This window comes from Antechinus flavipes, chromosome 6 (genome assembly GCF_016432865.1).
Source record: "Antechinus flavipes isolate AdamAnt ecotype Samford, QLD, Australia chromosome 6, AdamAnt_v2, whole genome shotgun sequence".
Taxonomy (NCBI): Eukaryota; Metazoa; Chordata; class Mammalia; order Dasyuromorphia; family Dasyuridae; genus Antechinus; species Antechinus flavipes.
In genome coordinates, this window is record NC_067403.1 from 122,102,460 (window position 1) to 122,117,815 (window position 15,356).

The 15,356-nt window shown below is 38.0% G+C and overlaps 1 protein-coding gene across 1 annotated transcript in view; it reads left to right on the plus strand.

Annotated features, from left to right (window-relative positions):
• The first annotated feature begins 553 nt into the window (after positions 1-553).
• Positions 554-15,356, plus strand: part of SNX25 (sorting nexin 25) — a 291,635-nt gene continuing 276,832 nt past the window's right edge. Inside the window, 2 exon segments of the mRNA XM_051965470.1 lie at positions 554-1,505; positions 1,508-1,641. Coding sequence (XP_051821430.1) covers positions 1,181-1,505; positions 1,508-1,641 — 459 coding nt within the window. The 5' untranslated portion in view covers positions 554-1,180.

The window sequence follows — 15,356 nt, forward strand, 5'->3', positions numbered from 1 at the left end:
AACAACAACATCATCATTACCAATTGTGTTTCAAAAGTGGAGTTTAGAAATGAGGACACTTACTGTTTTCATAAAGAACTATCAGTCTTTTACTCACCTATTAGAAGTTCTATAAATACATAAAGATGTAAATCAAAGAACTTGCTGGAAAAAAAGGGGTAAGAAACAGGGATTCAGAATAGGAGTATAAGCTGTCAGTCATGAACCTCTGAAAAGGAAGAAAGATATCTAGTTAACTCATTGATTAAGGCACACAATGACCAGCAGAGTGGAGTGGAGGGGAATTTCAATACTTTGGGCAACTGAAGCAAAATTTTCCACTGGAGTAGGTAGAAAGTTAAGGTTGCTGAAATTCTCCTAGGGATGAGGAGGGGTAGCAAAGATATGAAAAAGTCAGCAGGCTTCCTAGGTTGCCTAGTACTTTTAAGAGATGTAGGTGAACGCCCCTCCCCGGAGGTTCCCTGTTTCCTTTCCGCCTCCCTCCCCTCCCTCTTCCTCTTCACTTCCCCACTCCTCCAGTCCCCCGGCCAGATCAAAGTGATTCAAATGGTTAAGTCTTTAATAATGTACCAAACCCGAGGCAGTCATTCCGAAGGACTCGGAGGAAGAAGGCTGGCCCTAAAGCGCGCTCTCCTTTTGGCCACCTCGAGAAGCATTTGCTCGCCGGCAAAGGAAGCTCGATCTTCACAGCTGTCACTCAGCCACCGCCTGCACTCCTCCCCCTCGGCTTGACACGCACGTCGGGGCCGCCTCCTACTCTTCTTCCTCCACAGTCTCCTCCTCCGCGGGTCCGTTCTGCTCCACCCGGTGCATTGACATATTAATAATCCCCCACCCCCATCCCTCACCCTGTTCCCCTTCCCCCTACACCCTCGGCGTCCGTGCGTCTATATCCTTGTGGGCTACCTGAGGGGCCACGGCACCGGCAAAGGTACTGGGGCCAGACGTGGCGAGGCAGGCGCCGTCTAGCCCAGCCCAGACACTCCGCGCTTGGGCCGGTGTCTCTCGCTGGCTGCCGGGGAGCAGGGTATGAACTGGGACTGTCCGTCGCTCTCGTGCAGCGGCGGCCGGAGCCGCGCGAGCAGCCGGAGGAGGAGCTGGGGAGCGGCCGCCTTCCGACCGAGCTCTGGGGGACAGCAGGGCGGGAGATGTGCCTGTCCTCAGCGGCACAAGGAGCAGCATGCACCCTGATGCCACCGACCACGGCGCGCCCGGCCTCAGTCTCGGCCGGGAGCCGGAGCCCGTGGCTGCCGCAGTCCCCGAACGGAGCGCACCCTCGGCCCCGCGCCGAGGCGCAGCTGGAGCCCGAGAGCTGCAGCCGGCGTCCCGCGCTACTACCCGCTCGTCACCTGCCGTCCTGGCCGCCGCCGCGTTCGGGCTCGGGGCGCTGGCGCTATCTTGGCTGGGGCCCGGTGGAGGCGGGAGCTGGAAGCCAGGGGAGCGCGGGTTCTGTTTGGTCCTGCTCAGACTCTGCCTCTACCTGGGCTGCGCGGCGGCCGCTTTCCTCCTGGGGCCCTCTTCGCGCTTTTGGGCCACAGCCGGAGGGCCCCGCAGCCCCATTTCCTCGGCCCCGGGGGCCGGCTGACCGGTGTTGCTTCCCGGGTTGGTGCTGGAAGTGCGGCCGCGCGACAGCTCCCCGGGGTGAGTAACTGGACTACCCTCTCCTTACTGTGTGGGGGGGTTAGGGGGATGGTCTAGCGTGCTTTCTCTACTTTCTGGGGGCACAGGCTGTCTACCAGGACTGTACCGGGTGGCACAGTTGGCCCCAAGTGCCCCAAGGATGATTATCCCTCCTTCCCCATCCTTCTCCTCCCCCCCTCCCCGCAGCTGAGAGCAACGAGTCTGGTGGCTTAGAAATTGGGGATTTTATGTCTTCCTCACTCCCAACTCCTCCTATGTGAATTTCTGGCCCTGGGGCAAATGAGCGAGAAATCGTGCCTACCGGAACCCTGTCAGGCAAGTAATTAGATAATTGTCCTAAGACTTAGGGATTTCTTGGTTTCTCACATGTTAACAACCGACCCTATTGTTACCCTCTAGTTTCTAATACTTTTGAAGGTAATGCAGGCAATTAGTGTTTGGTTTTTTTTTTTTTTTGGTGGGGGAGGGGGGGGAGGGAGGGAGCTGTTTCCATCCAGGAATGAGGCATTCGTTGACTGAAGAAAAACAATTTAGGAAAGTAATCCTACAGTATTTACCTGAGGCTGTATTACTGTTTTCCCTCTCCCATTCTATATATATTTGGAAATAGTTAAAAAGGAATTACATTTAAATATAGGGTGTCCCCAAAGTCTTAGTGCAACTTAAACTTTGCTGCACTAAGACTTTTGAGAAATTCTGGGGAGTATATACTCTGCTTCTGAGCCCAGTAAAACTATCATTTAAAGGTGAAGTAACAAAATTGGAAATAATTGCTGTAAAAAGGGCTATTGGGGATATGTCAAAGTGCGGACCATTCAGCATTATGCAAAATGATTTGTAATGATTAGAACATTAATTTGTACATTTCCTCTGTGATTTTCTAGTCAAGATCATAGCATCCCAGAATCTGAGAGAGAAGGGCTATCTAGTCCAACCCATTATGAAGGAAGAATTTCCTCTATAATATGACAAATGGTCACCCTGACTTGAAGACTATTGGGAAGAATAATGGGAATCTCATTACCTCAAAGCATCTCATCCACTCTTGGACAGTCTTGTTAGGATAATTTCCCTATGTTGCCCTGAAGTCTGCACCCCTGTCTGTAACTTGCACAGAGCCTGCTATTTGGGGCCTAGCTGTACAAGTCTCATTCTTCTTCTCTTAGGTTCAATCTGGCTGAAGATATTAGAAAACATCCAACTGTGTCTTGCCTCTGTTCTACTTCAGGTTAAACATTTGCTTCACATGCTCTTTGGATATTGGAATCCAAGACCTCTCCCTCTTATTGCCTTACTCTGAATTCCAGCCTATCAATTTCTTTCCTAAAATGTACTTTATAATTAAGCAGTCTTCCAGATATGGTTTGACTAGAGCTAAGTAGAGACTGACTTTAATCTGCCTGATTTTAAAGCACCCTAAAATGGCATAACTTTTATAAGCTGCTGGAAAGCAATTACTTTTACTTTCTTTTTATCATCATTGCTTAGCACACTCCTGGCACATACTAGGTACTTAACAAATTCTTATTGATTGACTAAAGTCCAAATCTGTAACTTGGAATAAGTCTTGGATTTTGTCAAGTTACTATAGTGAGGAGCATATTCTATTAGTTTAGAAGGGATCAAACTGGAAGACCTCAAGTACAGGCCAAGTGATGGACTATATGTCGTCTGAGCACCATCTTAGCTAAATTTGGAGGATCTCACCAAGCTAACTGCAGGATGATGGATATTCTAGCCAGGGCAATTTTCAAAGATCATCTAACTTATGCAGGGGTTGTAATCATGGAGAGAGCATTCATAGAATTATAGCTTCCTAAAGTAAGATTGATACTATTTGATTCTGGAGTCATATTGAGCCAGCATTTTGTATGGCAGCTTACTATAGTCTGAAGAATATTACACTTAAAATTTGGAGAGAGCCAAGTTTGAATTCTGGATCTAACACTTAGTATATGATCTTAGGGAAATTATTTAATGAACATATTTCCTTATCATAAAATGGTGATGATGATCTTTACATAGTTTGTGTCTCAGGGTTATTATGTGGCATATGTCTTAAAACTGTTTACATGTTGGGATTGCTCTTGCAAAATCTCAAGAACCTTTTTATATGAAATATATTTTAGTCATGCTTCTCCTTCTCATACCTTTCCCATATCTTTATAGTGGATTTTAAAAAAAAAAATTGAACTTCATATTTATCTCCATTATATTCCATCCATTCTTCTACATTGTCATGATATTTTTGGATACTACCTTTGATAGCCAATATGTTAGTTATTTCTCCCAGCTTTGTGTCAGTTGTAAATCTGATGAGATTCCTATTTATACATTTATCCGAGTCATTGATAAAAATATTGAACAGAGTCCTAAAGTTCTCTATTTGAAACTATCTTCCCTTCAAATCGACATTTGTGTTTGGTGATTGAACCAGTTCTGAGTCTTTGTGTTTATCCATTTATCTATTCATCCATTCTGTTTATATTACTCCATTTTCTCCACAAGATATAATTAAGATAATCATGATATCATGATAACTAGAATATATAGTACTTTAAGATTGGCAAAACACCTTACAAAAACTCCATTAGGTAGTTGCTATTAGTATTCCCATGATACTAGATGAAAATTCTTGTTCAGATGCTTTGTAAACACCTGTCCTATCAGTCCTGTTTAAAAGGGAAATTAATTTATTCTGACATAACTTGTTTTTGACAGATTCATGCTGGTTGGTAGTGATCCTTTCATCCCTTTCCAGGCTTTCAAAAACATTTTTGAAATAATGCATCTTAAAAATATGTTAAGTTCACTGGTCTGTGGTTTGAAGAACCCATCTTCTTTCACTTTTGGAAAATTGGCCATTTGTCTCTAATTCTTTAGTGACTTTCCCCTTCTTCATTCACTCTATGAAATACTTTGTATGGCCATGTCTCCCAATTATTCCTGCCAATTTGGCACAATAGTTTACTAAGCTAAAATGTTATTTGTGTATCCAAAGTATTCTTTTCTCTACCTGTCATTATTCCAAAAATGTCTCACATAATGGATTGAAAAGTATACATGAATCCAGATCAATACAAAGGTATCTTGAAATACATCTAGAATTTAATGTGCAGTATTGAACTACCGTATTCCATTTTGCTTAAGTTCAGTGCCTTGCTCTTGGAAATGAATTAAAACCTCAGAATTAGTAGAATTTTCTTATTTAGTTCAATGCTGACTTTAACTTTTTTTTTTTTATGAAGTTGAGAGTAGAAAGTATAATGTAGTTCATTTGCCACTGTATTCTTTCCCTACTCCTTTCTTAAATTACCCGTCAATAATCAATATTACCATGGGGGAAAAAATGGTACCTGGAGGACAAAACCTGCTTCTTTAGAGTGCTAGAAAGAATAATAACCAATGTATTCCAGTCTGCTAAACAGACCAACCCATTTTCTGGCTGTGTGCCCAGAAGCCTTATGTTATGGGTAATTACTCTCTTGCCTGGAAAGTCAGATTCCCCCCCAAAAAAGTCCCAAAACAAACAATAACAAAAACCTTAGGGCAGACTCACTCGTGCCTTTGGGCAGATAGAATTGGATAGCTGCCCAGAAATATGATTTTTTAGGGGATTTGGAAGAAAATGAATTCTGAACTTGGAACTAGAAAGCTCTGAGTTCTAGGCTTAGCTCTTCCACTTACTAATTATATGATGTCTGTAACCTGTGGGATCTTTGAGCCTCAGTTTTCTTTTTCACAGTCTACCTCACAAGAATATTGAAGTCTCAATTAACAAATTTACAGAGAAACAAGCTTTTTTCTATTATTAAGAAGAGGGAAAATTAGAATATACACCTTTTTTTTGGGGGGGGGGGAGAGAGTAACTCACTGGGAGCAAAGACATCTAAACTGAGAGGAATACAGACTAAGACAGACCAGATAGATTCCCCAAAGTCTCCAGGGAGGCAAGCTCAAAATCTGGGATATTTTGAGGATATTCTTCTATATCCTCTATTCCTCTTTCTTTCTGCTGTTTCTGTCTCTCTCTCTTTTCATGTGTCTGGAATCAATCCCTAAGAAAGTCGTCTAGTATTATACACAGCTTCTCTAAGACAACATGAACAATGTTTTTCTAAAGTTCTAATATAAACTTTACCCTCATAGTCACATAGTATTCTATCAACATACTCTCTACCAGTAAGGAGATTATTATGTAGAATGCCCAAGGCCCAAGTAGAAAACTGGACTTTATGTATTTTCTGTATAATACATATATGCATATGTGTGCAACAACCAAACCCTCTAATCAATGAGCAATACGTCACATGTATATATGCATACTCTATCATGTATATATGCTCATATGTGTATATGCATATGTATATATTAAATATATATATATTTTATATATGTATACTATATACAGAAAAATTTGAGATGTGAGGGAATATTTTCAGCTAAGAGAGCAGGGTCCTAAAGGTGGAAGGAGCAAACATTTTTAGGTACCTACTATGTGTCGAGCAGAATATTGAGTGCATTACAATATTATTTCATGTAATACAACAATCTTGGGAAATAGGTGCTATTAAGATCCCCATTTTACAGTTGAAGAAATTGAGGCAGATAGTGGCTAAGTAATTTCCCTAAGGTTACACAGCTAACTATATAGCACTGTTTCCTGTGCCACTTAGCTGGGCAAGTCACTTTACTTCTCATCTGCAAAATGAGAATAATAATAGTATCTATCTACCTCACAGAGTTGTGATGAGGATCAAATGAGTTAACATTTATTAAATACTTCACAACCTTAAAAAACTATATAAATTCTATTATTACTGTTATTGTTATTATTAGCTCTGAGATCAGTAACACCTAATAAACTGTCTTATTACTACTTAGACACTACTTAGTATGTTATAGGTGTTTCATAGATAATTTTTAAGTGACTTTGAATAAAACATTTAGAAGCTATTCAAGGAAGAAAGCACCTAGTATGGTAAGGAGGTTGACATGTATGGAAAGAAAACTAGAGTTTAGTGAAAAATAAAGATTAATTTTTTCTCCCTTCTTAAGTTCATGAGTCCCCTTGATAGGACTCCATGCAAATCTGGAACCTAGATTAGGAAATTAGAAATCTCTGGATTAAAGGATCATCTATGTCAGTCTTCAGAATCCTTTCCAGGTCTACTGTTGTCTGATTCTTTGAATTCTTACTGAAAAGAATTGCATGTGAAATTCAGTAGACAATGAAGAACTGTTTAAATGTGTTGCATAGAAGAATAGCACAGTTATAATTGTTAATATTATCTGCAAGTAAGAATGGCTAATTTGGCAGCATGAAGAATGGTGTTGGGGTGGGAAGAAATGGGAAGAGACTAGGTAGAAGGATGTCATTCTCAAGAGCCTCAAACTTCTTCTTTTTTTTTTTTTTTAATAATACCTTTTTATTTTCAAAATACATACAAAGATAGTTTTCAACATTTACCCTTGTTTTAATTAAAGCTTTTTATTTTCAAAACATATGCATAGATAATTTTAAACCTTGTGTTCCAAATTTTTTTCCCTTTTTCCCCACACACTTCTCTTCTAAATAACAAGTAATCCAATAGAGATTAAACACATTCAATTCTTCTAAACATGTTTCCACATTTATCATGCTGCAAAAGAAAAATCAGATTAAAAAGGGAAAAAAAATTAAAAAAAATACTATGTTGGGATTCATATTCAGTTCCCATAGTCCTCATTCTGGATCTACCATCACAAGTCTATTGGAATTCATCTGAATCACCTCTGTTGAAAAGATCCAAGTCCATTAGAATTGATCATCATATAATCTTGTTGTTGCTGTGTACAGTGTTCTTTTTGTTCTACTGAATTTACTTAGCATCAGTTTATATAAGATGCTCCAGGTTTCTCTGAAATCATCCTACTGATAGTTTCTTATAGAACAATAATATTCTATAACATTCATATATCATAACTTATTCAGGTATTCTTCCACTGATGGATCCCCAAACTTCTGTCAGAATTCTGTAGTTTTTGAGGGAAGAAAAAAAGGCTTAAAAAAGGTATCACTAATGATGCAACTATCATCTTGCAAGATAGATTCAACAGTGTTCTTTCTATGTGTCTTGTGTATGAGAACTTCTCAGGCAGGTAGCATGTTACTTTCCTAGGACATATGTAATACAGGAGAATACATTCACACAGATTATTATCTAGGAAACATAGCCTTCCCCCACTATCAAAACTATACTGTTCTACCACAAATAACCCTTATCATCTTCATTATCTCACCTTTATTATCCTAAGAGAATCTACCAAGCACAGTAGTTTGGGCCAGACTTACAAATACCAGCGTAAAAAAGGAGGAGAATGAAGTTCTACATGCTATTAAAAGTTGTTGCTTTCCACCCCCAGCTAGGCTGTCCAGCTTCCTTAGTATGGTAATAGAAAAGTCTAGGGGGCTGACAATGAAAACTGTTTGTGCCTGTTCTGGACAGTGGCACTAAAGGAGAACATAGGTGCAAGAACTATCACACTAATCAACAAGACTTGATAATTGATCCAAGGTGGAAAATTGGGGAGAGAGGGAAAATCAGAAGTTGAACAAGAACAAATTCTTCAAATATTATTTTCTAAGTGCTTTGTATACAAAACATTGTGATAGGCATTGGTAGAATTACAAAGATTAAATACAACACCCAGTCTTGGCCAAGGTGTAGAGTATTGAACTTGGAGTCATGAAGACCTGAGTTTCAAATCCACCCTTAGACTCTTACTAGCTTTGTGACTTTTATCAGGCATCTAGATGATATAGTAAATAGAATAGGCATCTAGATGATATAGTAGATAGAATTCTGGACCTGGAGTCAGAAAAAACCTGATATGCTAATTGTGATCTTACACGAGTTCATTTAACCACCCTGCCTCAATTTCCTCAGCAAATTTTACTTAATTATTCTCTGCCTTGGTTTCCTTAACTGTAAAATTGGGATCATAATAGCACCTCTCTTCCAGGTTTATTGTGAAATTAAATCAAGTAATATTTGTAATGCTTGCTTAGCATAGTGCCTGGCACATAGCAGATGCTTAATAAATTCTCATGATTATTATAATTATTATTTTATGACTTGAGTCACTTAATCTCTCTCTGACTCAGTTTATTCATCTGTAAAATAGGAATAATAATCATACCCTTTCCCCCAGGGTTGTTGTGAGGATGAAATGAGGTAACACAAGTAAAATATCAAATCTTTAAGCAGTATATAAATGTTAGCTAATTACTGAAAGCTAGTTAGATAACAAAAAAAAAAAAAAATTGAGAGCAATAGGTTAGGAAAAGTTCTGCCTTCTAAGCAGCCAGGATTTGGCAGGTGGTGAGGCTTGGGCCTTGGATGTTTAGAGGCCTGTACCCACGACTTTAGGCTTGGGTCAGCACTAGAATTGGGGGTGAGGACTTTGTCTAGCACAGCTAATCGACTCTGTTGTATGGTAACCAGCTTCTGGCAAAGGGCAGACATTACCCTACTAAAAGGTCCATCTCTGAGCCTAAACATCTCATGGCCCTGATTGGTTAGTGCTTTCTGAGTCTGGAGATGAGAGGTGCATACTGGTTGAGCCAGGGCTAAAAGGGCCATTGCCAGTCACAGATGCCAATTTGGAATAGCCTAGATGCTCAGCAAGCCAAGGGGTAAGGCGAGAAAGGAATCCGTGCCAGGACCAGGAACAGGGAGAAATGCCCAGTTCTGTCTGTGCGGTCTTAGGCAAGATCCTTTTTGTCGATCAGTAACCATTTATTATTAAGGTTTACTGTGTGCCAGTCATGATGCACAAGACCGAGGACACAAAGAAAGCACCCTGATTTCAAAAAACTCACCTTTAATTTGGGAGTCACCATGAAAAAAAGTATATACAAGATATAAACAGTGTAAATTGAAAATTATCTCAGAGAGAAGGTTCTAACAGGGATAGTGCTGGGCAGTAGTAAAGACCTACAAAACTTAAAGGTAAGATGTTCAGTTGTTTTTCAGTCATGTCCCTCTCTTCATGATCCCATTTGGTATTTTCTTGGCAAAGACAATGGAATAGTTTGCCATTTTCTTTTCCAGCTCATTTGATAGATGAAGAACTGAGGCAAACAGGTGAAGTGATTTGCTCAGGGTCACATAGCTAATAAGTGTCTGAGGCCAGTTTGAACTCAGGAAGATGAGTCTTTCTGACTTAGATACTCTATCCATTGCACTAACTAGCTACCTTAAGGGTTAGGTGAGTTGATCTTTAAGTCCCTAACCACTGTGACATTCAGTGGCTTTATGACATAGAGCCTAGCCCTTAGATTTGTATATCTCCTTTGATTATTTTATTCTTTGAATGATCTGCCTAATTACTTTATTTTATCTCTAAAATTCTGGCCCTATGGGACACTTGGGAAGATAATGATAGCTAGCATTTATATAGTGCTTTCAGGTTTGCAAATCTCTTTATACATAATATCTTATCTGATTCCTTTATCAAGATCCTGTGGGAAGGTGCTATTATTCCAATTTTACAGATGCCCAAAAAAACAAAAACAAAAACACAAACAGGATAAATGACTTGCACAGGGTCACACTGCAAGTAAATATCTGAGACAGACCTTTCTGACTCCAGGTGTTCTATCCATTTCTCTACCTGATAGCCTGTAGAGGAATCATTGGTCCTAAGGTCCCAAGATGTCTGTCTACCTTACCCAGAAGACCTGTGACTGCCTTTTGGCTCACCCCCACTCCATATGATGGAGCCAAGGGTTCTTAATGTGGGGCCTCTGGTCTCCCCAAAAATCTATAAATAGATTTTAGGGGCCTGGACTGGGGGAAAAGGAAGGAAGGAATATCTTTATTTTCACTAATCTTTAAGTGAAATTTTGCATTTCCTCCCCTTAGAAATCTAGAAAACCTTAATTATAGACTATTGTTTTCCTAAGACTAGCTTTACACAAAAGTGTAAGGTTCATGTAGAAAGATGTAGGTTTCTCAATCATTAGAAAGGATGTTGGTATGTTTAAAATGTAAAAATATGCCCACATATTTATTTTGTTCCTCAAATCACTCCAGTGATATTTAGTACTGAGCAAGTAGGGACAGACAGTGCAATGCAGAGTATCTGGATGAGTAGTGAGTTGATCTTCTGGCCTAGAATTCAGCTTGGTTGATAAGATGAATTGGTGAATTTGCTTTTATTAGCCAAGTGTGAAAAGAAAATTTAATTCTGTAGCATTAAATAAAACCTGCTTAGTTAGAAGAACAAAGAATAGTTTGCCTCTCAGATCTGTGGAGAAGAAAGGAATTTGTGGCCAAAGAAGAACTGGAGTTCATTATTGAACCAAAAACAGATAATTTTGATTATATTAAACTAAAAAGTTTTTGTACAAACAAAACTAATGCAGGCAATATTAGAAGGGAAGCAATAAGCTGGGAAAACATTTTTACATTCAAAAGTTCTGATAAAAGCCTCATTTCTAAAATATATAGAAAAATGAGTCAAATTATAAGAACATAAGTCATTTTCTAATTGATAAAGAATATGAACAGACAGTTTTCAGATGAAGAAATTGAAACCATTTCTAATCATGTGAAAAGGTGCTCTAAGTCATTATTGATGAGAAAAATGCAAATTAAGACAATTCTAATGTACTGCTACACACCTCTCAGATTGGCTAAGATGACAGGAAAAGATAAGATGAATTTTGAGGGGGTGGGGTGGGAAACCTGGGACACTAATACATTGTTGGTGGAGTTGTGAACTGATCCAACCATTCTGGAAAGCAATTTGGAACTATGCCCAAAAGGCTATCAAAATATTCTACCTTTTGATCTAGTAGTGTTTTTACATAGTTTATATACCAAAGAGATCTTAAAGGAGGTTAAGGGATTCACATGTGCAAAAATGTTCATGGCAGCCTTTTTTGTAGTGCCAAGAAACTGGAAACTGAGTGGATGCCCATCAGTTGGAGAATGGTTGAATAAATTATGGTATATGAATGTTATGGAATATTATTGTTCTATAAGAAATGACCAGCAGGATGTTTTCTGACAGGCCTGGAGAGACTTACATGAATTGATGCTAAGTCAGATGAGGAGAACCAGGAGATTATTATACAGGGCAAGAGCAGTATTATACAATGATCAGTTCTGATAGACATGGCTCTCATCAACAATGAGATGATTCTGGCTAGTTCCAATGATCTTGTGGATCGCAACATAGCATTTTCACTCTTTTTATTGTTTGCTTGCATTTTATTTTCTTTCTCATTTTTTTCTTTTTGATTTGATTTTTCTTGTGCAACAAGATAATTGTATAAATATGTATGCACATATTGGATTTAACATATTTTTAAAATGTTTAATATATATTGGATTACTGGCCATCTTGGGGGAGGTGGGGGGAAGAAGGGGAAAAATTGAAACACAAGGTTTTGCAGGGCTTAATGTTGAAAAATTATCCATGCATATGTTTTGAAAGCTTTAACAACAAAAAAAGTTGCTTGCCAAAATCAAATAATGTTAATACAAAATATTATGTTTACAAAAGGTGCAAGTAAAATGTTACATTAAGTCTGGGAGACTTAGAGAAAGTTGAACGTACTTCAAATGGTGCCTTAAGCACTTACTGTGTTGGTTTGTTTGTTTGTTACCCTGTTTGTCTCAGTTTCTTCATCTGCAAAATGAACCGAAGAAGGAAATGATAAACTATTCCAGTATCTTTGTCAAAAAAAAAAAAAAAAGCCATATTGGGTCACAAAGAGTCAGACACTAATTAAGAATAAAAAATAGCATCTATCTTTGGGTGTTGTGAGTATCAAATAAGGTAAATGAAGAGATAAAAATCAATGTTGATATAAACCATTTCTAGCTTAAAGAGAAACAGAGACAGATAGACAGAGATGCCCAAATTAGCATAGCTTTCCTCTGCCTCAAAGAGGCATAGCAAAGCTCTGCTTCAAGATTTCAGTTAGCATTGAAAAAGGAAAAGATAATTTAAAATATAGCCAGAGTGAGCTTTCTAGAATTGTCCCATTCTTCCTATATCACTCCCCTCACTCCCCAGGTTATTAAATCCAGGGAGCTTTTCCTCCCTTCCACTGATATCTTTATCATTTTTCTGTGGAGAAGGCTAGCTCACAAGTATCTATTTTATCCATATTATGTAAGAAATCTTTAAGGAGTAGAGAGGCAGTGAATATGATAAAGTAAGATTATTATCTTTATCTCCTTTCTTGGTGAATATAGTCCTTTGTTTCCCCCTTTCATCCTGATCTGTTACCAAGAATCTGGAAAATTAAGAGAGATTTTGTTACTTAATATTTTCAGTTTTTCTATAAATGCTCCCATAGTAGTATAATTATTTGTCCTCTGTAAGTTTAGGAAGAATAGCGGGTTTTAAATTTTTGCCACCTGCAGATACATGCAGTACTATAACTTGGAAAATTTTGAATGCTTCTTTGCAAGGCGACACTGGTCCATAGCTTCTTAAGAATGCACTTCTTACTATAGTTCTTTGAAAGTAATAGCCCATTCCTGTATCTGCAATATATTTCTACAAATAGACATAATTATCTGAACCATTTGTTCATCATTTTGTTGACATCTCAGTTGAGTTTCTGTAAATGTTACCTGTTAGAGCTATTCTTCGATTTGAGTCATTTAATGTGTTCTGCAATTTGTTATTGTTCTTATTTAACATGTAGTGAGGAACCAGTGAGGCAAATGGAAAAATTAGGGAAATGATGAATAGTTATTCCAAACTTTTAGGTTTAGCACTTTTTGGTAGAAGTACGGAGAGGGGGTCATAGATGTGAAACTGGAAGAGTCGTCAGTAGTTAGGTAGCTCTGCCCCCTCATTTTATACATGAGAAATCTGGGTACTTTGTCTCCCTCACAGAGTCTAATGATTGAAGATTTTTATCTCTGTCCTTGTGTAAACTGAACAACTAGATAACTTGCACTGTTTTTATAAATGTTCCTTGATTCCTTCCTCAGAATCTCTCTGTAATTAAGATCGAGTTCATTTAATATCTCCAGCTTGGGAAATTGTAGATTTCCTTACACTTGTTGGTACTATAGGAGATCTTATAACTCTCTTGGGTTCTTTCTCTTTAGTTTAGTTTACTGATATGTGTTCTGATATGATGTTTTTGTAGGAAAAGTTTTAGGTCAACCCATCAGAAACTCATTCAAATTAAGATTTGACTGCTCTTTGGGTATATTAACTTAGCTTAATATAGAAGCCAAAGACAATACAATTCTAATACCTAAATCTAAGAAAAATGGACAGGAAAAGTGGCTTAGATACAAACCTTATTCATTTTTTTAAAGATAATAATCTAAAAAATTTTTTCAAAATACATGTAGTTTCCAACATTCAGTTCTGAAAAATTTTGTGTTGCAAATTTTTCTCCCTCCTTTCTTCCTCCCCTAGACAGCAAACAATCCAATATAAGTTAAATATATGCAATTTTTCTAAATTTGTTTCCATATTTATCATGTTACATGAGAAAAATCAGATCAAAAAGAAAAAAAATGAGAAAGAAAAAAAACAAGCAAGCAAGCAAACAACGAAAGAATACTATGTTGTGATCCACATTCAGTCCCCACAGGCCTCTTTGAGTGCAGATGGCTCCATCACAAGTCTGTTGGCATTGGCTTGAATCATCTTAGTGTTGAAAAGAGCCACTTCCATCAGAATTGATAATCGCATAATCTTGTTTCTATGTACAATGTTCTCTCCATTCTACTTACTTCACTTCCTTATTCACTTTTGAGAAAAACAATTCCTTGCATGTCTTTTTAATTGTAGAAAAGAGAAAAAATAATACATTTTCATATAAAGGACATCATAAGTGAAGAAGGAAATGGCAAACCACTTTAGTATCTTTGCTAAGAAAACTTCAAATGGGATCATGAAAAGTCAGACATCACTGAAAAGACAACAGGAGAACTAGAAGAACACTAAGAAGTTTGGAGAAAACTGAAGGTCAGCCTCATTGAAAGACATCTTTAAGGAATGAAAGACAGCCCTCATCAAGGTTCATTTTAAAAGCTAGGGAAGTTCCTTGGATCATTTAATGGAAACATTTTTATTGAACCCCAACTTTATGCCCCAAATTGTCATCTTGACAGATAATTTCATTCTCTTATTAGTATCCTGGCACTGTCAGTAATCCCTGAGAAAGGAATCAATCTTATTCTCCAACTGATTTCCTCAAGCTTTCAATTTCAAGTAAAGATTTATAAGATAAAGAAGGGTCAGATATTCCAATTCCTGTAATGAATTAGCAGCCAGCATAAGGAACAGATGGCCCGGATAATGTGCTAATCTCCTTTTAGGACAGTCTGGATAACATGGTTCATGCTTATAAACAGGAAAAAAAAATGAAGAGAATAAGAATCAAATACTGTACTTGAATTAACTCAGTAACCAAAGTAACTAAAAGGACTTCTTTTTTTGTTACTGTTTTTTTAAATGCAAAAACTACCTAGGGTAAAATAGTTTGGGACTAGTGACATGGGATCAAGAAAGAAGATTGAGAATTAGAAGCACGAAAACATAAAAATGATGTAATGGGACTAAAAACTACTTACTCTTATCCGTGGCTTCCCCCTAGTTTTTTCCTCACACCATAAATTAATCTCTGATAGTTAGAGCATGGCAATGTGAGCTATTATTATTATTAACAATATCTATATTCT